Source organism: Garra rufa, chromosome 8 (genome assembly GCF_049309525.1).
Source record: "Garra rufa chromosome 8, GarRuf1.0, whole genome shotgun sequence".
Lineage (NCBI taxonomy): Eukaryota > Metazoa > Chordata > Actinopteri > Cypriniformes > Cyprinidae > Garra > Garra rufa.
In genome coordinates this window covers 44,480,958-44,488,818 of record NC_133368.1, presented here as the reverse complement: position 1 = coordinate 44,488,818, position 7,861 = coordinate 44,480,958, and the positions used below count along the sequence as shown (strand labels likewise).

General features: G+C 32.2%; 1 protein-coding gene across 1 annotated transcript in view; it reads left to right on the top strand.

Moving 5' to 3' along the window:
* Nucleotides 1-955: 955 nt before the first annotated feature.
* The window catches only part of dhrs9 (dehydrogenase/reductase (SDR family) member 9), a 7,031-nt gene continuing 125 nt past the window's right edge, over nt 956-7,861 (top strand). Inside the window, exons 1-5 of the mRNA XM_073845392.1 lie at nt 956-1,087; nt 3,480-3,794; nt 5,103-5,361; nt 7,450-7,613; nt 7,700-7,861. The exon at nt 7,700-7,861 is cut by the window's right edge and continues 125 nt beyond it. Coding sequence (XP_073701493.1) covers nt 3,482-3,794; nt 5,103-5,361; nt 7,450-7,613; nt 7,700-7,861 — 898 coding nt within the window. The 5' untranslated portion in view covers nt 956-1,087; nt 3,480-3,481. The remainder of the gene's footprint in view (nt 1,088-3,479; nt 3,795-5,102; nt 5,362-7,449; nt 7,614-7,699) is intronic.

Here is a 7,861-nt window from a genome sequence, read left to right as displayed (position 1 = left end):
AGAAATGACAAGGAGTCCGCTTCCCGCAATACAAAGTCAATGGAGAGCGTTCAATGTCGCCTGTTTTAAAACAATTAAAGCTAACATAAAGTAATAAAGTATAACTTTATTCTACGATATTAGAAGGTTTATTGCAATTATAATGCCCCAGTTTTATTTATTTAGTTATTTTGATGCCATGGTTCAGTTCATATAGATAATCTTCAGTGTGAAAAGATGGATCTCAAAATCATAGTCATTGTTGAAAAGGATTCAATAGACAAAAATTCTGAAAAACCAAAGAATTTGTGGGACCTGAAGGATAGTTTAACTGTTACCGTTTAACCGTTGTTGACCAACAAAAGACTCATGAACAACTATCACTAAACAAACAAACAAACAAAAACACACAGCTGTGGATCATTCAGGTAAAAACAGTGTTAAGAATCTTTTGAAACAGGGTCATTTTTATAAATTTTAACTATTATTTTCTCTTGTAGACTATATTTAAATGTATTTTATGTGAAATATTTTTTTCATACAAATGAAAAGCTAATTCAAAATATTAATATACTATAAAAAAGATAATTAATACTCCAATATCCCTTCTTTGTACACTCTAAAGAAGTTTTTTTCTATAGACCTAAACTGCAGTTTCTATTTTTTTTTTTTTTTACATTCTAAAATATTTTTTTTTATTAAATCAGTTTTTTTGTATTATTGCATGTATGAGTTAAATTTAAAAAAAGTTGGAGTTTTTATTGTATTATTTTACCTATAGAAGAAAAAACATCTAAATCTAAACTATAAGCTTCTTTGCAATTGCAGGAAAAATGTTGGATAAGTTCATCCCTGGTGTTTTATCTGACCTTCCCATTGAGACCGTCACATTTCCTACCAATGCTCTGAAAAGGGAACTGTCCTTTCTGGTCATCAAGCGCCCCCTGCAGGAACAACACGGGACAGTTATTACATAATAGCAGACACTTCAGTTAAACCGGTGTCAGATGCACAGCCGAAACGAAGAACAAACACATTCCCAAACTACTGGCACGACTGTCTAGTTTTTAGAAACAGATACCTTAGAAAGCTGACTTCTAAAACAACGGTGAGTAGCATATATACGGGCGATTTGTAGAGTCAACTTTGCAGAAAGCTTAAAGTGAGCAAAGTCCTGTTTTTAGTGAATGCATGCTATTTGCAAAAGAGTTCTGTCAGGACATGTTCGAGAACTGATCACGCGTTTGGCATTTTAAATGTTTTAATGTTTATAATGGCATTTAAATGTCTCAACAACGTCAGCTTGGTTTCTTTTGTTGTGTGTGTTCCAAGCTATGGTTCCAAGTATGCAACAGTAGGCTACAGGGTAAAAAAAATACTATTGTTGACATTCCTTTAATTTACACGCCCCATTTTTACTGAAGTGAATCCGGGACTCTTTTCAGGGAATTGATTCTTTCAAACAATTCATTTTGTCAGAACCGGTTCAAAACCGATTCCGCGGTTCTTTTACTTCAATCGCAATCACGTGATATTCGACAAACGTTGCTTGTTTAAAAAAAATTAAAGCTAATAAATTAAAGTCAGTATTGATACTACGATATTAGAAGATTTACTGCATTTTCATGCCCCAGTTTAATTGGTTGCAGCTATGTTTTCGCTCACAAATACAAGTTTCAAACCTTAACACTGAATGGGCACGCACATCTTTCGAATAAACATTTTTGCTCATTATAATTAAATAACATTTTATAAACTAACTATATAGGCGTTGATAAAGCAGTCAAACAATGAAGTAGAAAACATGCAGTGAATTTTATTTGCGAGATTTAGGCTACTTACTTTCCATCGCGTAGCACTCCGGTTCACTTAGACAAGATCGGATTGAAACGAACGATTCATTCACGATTCGGACATAAAGATGAATTTGTAATCAAGTTGGTCAAGTAATTTCTTTACAGTTTGATGAATTGTTGACTCCAGATCCACTTCGACCGACATAGCCCAGTTTGAATCTTTTAAATCAGCTTGTGTGATCCGGTTCAGCTGATTCTTTGATAAGAACCGATTCAAACGATCGATTCGGACATGAAGTTAAAGTTGTATTTAAGTTGGTCAAGTAGTTTCTTCACGGTTCAATGAATCATTGACTCCAGAACTGCAGCAATGTGAATGATTCATGAATGATTCATTCGGACATAAAATTGAAGTTGTATTGAAGTTGGTCATTTCTTCACTGGTCAATGAATCGTTGACTCCAGAACGGCAGCAACCGATTCAGCCCAATTCGAATCCTTTAAATGGACTTGTGTTATGCGGTTCAACTGGTTCTTTGACAAGAACCGATTCATGACGTTGAAGTTGGTCAAGTAGTTTCTTCATGGTTCAATAAATTGTTGACTCCAGAAACGCTGCAACTGATTAAGCCCTATTTGAATCCATTAAGTTGGTTTATGTATGGCGGTTCAACTGATTTTTTTTGATAAGAACTGATTCAAACAAACAATTCCTTCACGATTTAGACATGAAGTTAAAGTTGCAATGAAGTTGCAACTGATTTAGCCCGATTTGAATCCTTTAATTCGGCTTGTGTGATCCGGTTCAACTGATTCTTTGATAAGAACCGATTCAACCAAACGATTCCTTCAAGATTTAGACATGAAGTTGAAGTTGTAATGAAGTTGGTCAAATAGTTTCTTCAGGACTCAATGAATCGTTGACTCCAGAACTGCAGCAACCGATTCAGCCTAATTTGAATCCTTTAAATAGACTTGTGTGATGCGGTTCAACTGGCTCTTTCACAAGAACCGATTCAAACGAACGATTCGGACATGACGCTGAAGTTGGTCAAGTAGTTTTTTCATGGTTCAATGAATTGTTGACTCCAGAAACGCAGCAAATGATTAAGCCATATTTGAATCCATTCAATCGGCCTCTGTCATCCAGTTCAACTGATTCTTTGATAGGAACCGATTCAAACGAACGATTCGTTCGCGATTTAGACATCAAGTTGAAGTTTTAATGAAGTTGATCAAATAGTTTCTTCAGGATTCAGTGCATTGTTGACTCCAGAACTGTGACAACCGGTTCAGCCCAATTCGAATCCTTTAAATCGACTTGTGTGAACTGAGTCTTTGATAGGAACTGATTCAAACGAACGATTCATTCACGATTGGGACAGTGGTTTTACAATCACACATTTACTTGCACAGTTATCCAATATCAAAAGATAAAAAAAAACAGACAAACGTATTATCATATCGTGTAATTGATCTTTTTTTAAAATGAATCTTTTCTTGCCCTTACACAAAATCCCTCATATTGTTTACTGTGTCTACAGTCATCATGAGCCAAAAAGTTAATGGTTCACTAGGTCATGTACTTTATGAGTGGAGCTTTGACCACATTCGCTGTCTTTCATATCTTTATTTTGCTGATTTGAGGGGTTTGCATGAATCTGTATTCTTTTCGCATGAAAACAAATTGATTTTCTTTTGCAGAAATGTTCCTGTACATTGTCGGTCTCATAGTCTTGCTCTTTGTCTATCGGTGGTTCAGAGAACTGGGACGGGTTCCCAATAAATCAGAGAAGTTTGTGTACATCACAGGCTGTGACACTGGTTTTGGGAATCTCCTGGCCAAACACTTGGACACAAAGGGTTTCCGTGTCATCGCTGGCTGCTACACGGAGAAAGGAGAAGATGAGCTGAAGAAGTGCTGCTCTGACAAACTCACAACGCTGCATTTGGATGTGACTGATAATAATAGCATTAAAAAAGCTGCAGACAGCATTAAAACTCTGGTGGGAGAGAAAGGTAAGTCACAGAAAGAAATGGCACTTCACTGACTGATTTCTGAAGGATCATGTAAGAATTAAGACTGGAGTAATTCAGCCTTGTATCACAGGAATAAATTACATTTTAAAGTATATTAAAAGAGAAAATGGTTATTTTAAAATTGTAATATTTTCTCACAATATTACTGATTTTATTGTATTTTTTGAGCACATAAATGCAGGCTTGGTGAGCAGACTTCATTAAAACATTAGGAAATTGTATGCTTTTATATGTAATTCCTGATTTTAAATAGATGCATTTAAAATGCAATGTTAAATTTGATTTAAAAAGTTAAATTATTAATGTTTAAGGAAATTTATTTTAATACATTTGGGGGTAAATGCATGTTATTATATACAAAGTACATGAATGACTCGAGTATAGTATTTCCAGAAACCTTAGATTATTAATAACCAGCATTTGAAATCCCATACACTACCAGTTAAACATTTTTGGACAGTAGAACTTTTAATGTTTTATTTTAAAGAAGTCTTTTCTGCTCACCAAGCCTGCATTTATTTGATTCAAAGTACAGCAAACTGTTAACTGTTTTAATATATTTTAAAACGTAATTTATTCCTGTGATTTCAAAGCTGAATTTTTAGCATCATTAATCCAGTCACATGATCCTTCAGAAATCATTTTAATATTCTTTTTTGCTTAAAAAACATTTTTTTATTATTATATTATTATGTTGAAAACAGCTGAGAAGATTTTTTAGGTTTCTTTGATAAAGAGAAAATTCAGAATTTATCTGAAATAGACATCTTTTGTAACATAAATGTCTTTATCATCACTTTTTGATTTTTTTGAAGCAACCTGGTTAAATAAAAGTAATAATTTCTATAATTTCGTCCTCTAAAAATGAAAAAAATACTCAATTGCAATAAATATTGATAATAGTTACAATAAAAAATGTTTCTTAAACAAATGATCATGTGCCTGGACTAATGATGCTGACAATTCAGCTTTGATCACGGGAATAAATTACATTTTAAAATATATTCAAATAGAAAACACTTATTTTTAAATAGTAAAAATACTGCTTTTGCTGTATTTAAAATCAAGTAAATGCAGGATTGGCGAGCAGAAGAGACGTCTTTAAAAAACACTGTTCAAAATAAAATAAAAAGTGAAATAAAACTTCATTTCCTGCTCATATTATTCTTTAATGAAGTTGGTCAAGTCGTTTCTTCACAAGGTTCTCACATGACACTTCCTGTGTATTTGGCAATGTCCTGTGATGAAAGAAAGCGGTTTTATTTAGTTGTGTGTTCGTGTTTGCAGGTTTGTGGGCTGTGGTCAACAATGCTGGGGTCTCTTTCCCAACTGCTCCCAGTGACTGGCTGGAAATCGACGACTTCAAACATATGATCAATGTCAATCTGATCGGGGTTGTTGCCATCACTCTGAGCGTTTTACCGCTCATTAAGAAAGCCAAAGGCAGAGTGGTCAATGTGGCCAGTATATTCGGAAGGATCAGTACTTTGGGAGGAGCGTACTGCATTACTAAATATGGAGTAGAGGCTTTTAATGACAGTCTAAGGTTAGTATGTCTAGTAACTACTTCTGTTTTGAATATGGAGACTCTCCTGACAAAAACTCAGATTCAAAGACAGAAATTCAGTTTCAAACCTTTTCCCAGATACAAACCAGTAAATAATTAATAACACTGATTATTCAGCACACATTTTATGAATGCAAAGTCCAAACACTGCAACCATGTGCAGTTTATTAGCATGATAGCACTGCAACCATTCAGTAAAATGTAAAAATTTTAAAATTGGCAAGCATTTTCTCTGCTGCAAATACTAACATTTACTAAAAACATCTGATAAGTCCGCACAAATGACTGTCAAAATTTAGCAGCCGAAAACTTAAACTGTGAGTGAGTCATCACGATGAAAGTTTCAACATATGTGCTGGATGTCAGCAAGAGGCTTTGCACCAATATATGAGAGAATTGCGCAAAAGGTGCCGCTATAATGAGTATTTGTACACTTGTTTATGTCAGGAATTATGCAGATTAGGACCTTAGTTCTTCTTTCCTCTAAATACTTGTTATGTTTCAAAAAATATACTTAAAATATACTTAGTTTATGTCCAGTTTACCTGTATATTAAACACAGGACACTAAGACGATAAAACGTGATTTTTTTTCGTTTTTTTTTTTTCAGTAGATTTTTTCAAGTTTCTTTAATGAAAAGAAAGATCAGACGAACAGCATTTATCTGAAATTTCTAACATTATATATGTCTTTATCATCACTTTTGATCAATTTAAAGCATCCTTGTTAAATAAATTAGTTTTTCTTTCCTCTAAATACTTTTCATGTATCTGGAAAAATACTTAGTTCATGTCCAATTTACCTGTATATTAAACACAGGACACTAAGACGATCTTAAAACAAACTTGTGATATCTCATTTACAGCGGCATTAAAAAAGGTGCTATTTTAGTATTATTTATATAATTTTCTAATATTCATTAATATTTTAAAATAGCTTTAATTTTTATATTTTCAGTTTTACCTGTAAGTTTGTGCAATGTTGTTATATGCCTTTTTAATATATTTATTTAGTAATAAATTTATAAAAGTTTCAGTTTTTCAGTAATTTTAGTAAGTTTTTTAAAGTATTTTTTAATCAAATGTTTATTTATTATTATTATTATTATTATTATTATTCCAGCTTAATTTAAATTACTCAAAGTGATTTACTTTTAGTTAACAGTAGTAAATAAATATTTTCCTTGTTTTCCTAAACATAACCCTAATTAACTAAATCTACATAAAAATCAGCTTCAAATTTATATAAATAGTAAAAAAAAAAAAAAAAATGTATAAACAAAATAAGAAATGTATAAACAAAATAAAAACAGAATAAATTAACAAAATCTAGTAAATTTAAAATATCTAAATAAAGAAAGAAAATAAATATTATACACACCTAAAATTAAAGTTTAAGATTTCTGGCAATTTTTTTAAAAAGTTATCTCTACTTTTCCTGTGCTTGGTCCTCTGATAATTGCTAATTGTCACTATATTTAATGTGTTTTCCTTTGTTTTCCTAACCCTAACTAACTAAATCTACATAAGAACTACTTAAAATTGATATTGCTAAAAATAAAAGTAAAAAAAATTAAAAGCTATTTAAAAATATTTACATAAAATGCAGAATAAATTCTAAATTAATAAATAAAAAGTAAATAAAAATCCAAACAAATAAACAAAATATAAATGTTTTTTTTAAAGACAAATAAATAAAGAAATTCAATTTTATACGCACCTACAATTAGTTTAATATTTTCAAATATTTCTACCATTATTTATTGATTGATTAATGAAAGTGGGGTCAAATACCAATGTCACAGTGTTATAATAATAATAACTTACAATTGCATTTACTGCAGTAAATATCTAAGGGTAAGACAATTTTGGAATTAAAAATTAAAGAAAAAATCCTAAGTCATGGACATGTCTAGTAAATCTATTTTTCTTGTTATATTTTGCTTTAATAACATTTTATTAGATATTTATTGAGTATTGTAATAATTTAAAATAAAACTGTGTACTTTTACTTTGGACCCTCTTATCATTGCTGCTTGTGATTATATTTAATGTCTTTGTCTTCCAGGAGGAACATGGCACCGTTTGGAGTGAAGGTTTTATGCATTGAACCTGGATTCTTTAAAACGGGTGTTACTGACTCCAAAATCTTTGAGACTCATTTCCAGAGATTATGGGACAAGTTGCCTCAGGAAGTCAAGGATGAATATGGCAGCGACTATGTAGACAGAAGTGAGTCCAAATGCAATAACCAGCTGTTTGCATTACTAGTTCTAAAAGCTAACAGATTCCTGACGTCACTATGATTGTGTTTATAGCTAAGGTGGCGGTTAAGGAGCAGTTTGAGAAGATGCTGGATCCAGATCTGATGAAGGTGGTGAGCTGTATGGAGCATGCGGTGGCTGCGGTCCATCCTCGTACCAGATATTCTCCAGGATGGGATGCCAAGTTCTTCTGGCTGCCTCTCTCCTACATGCCAA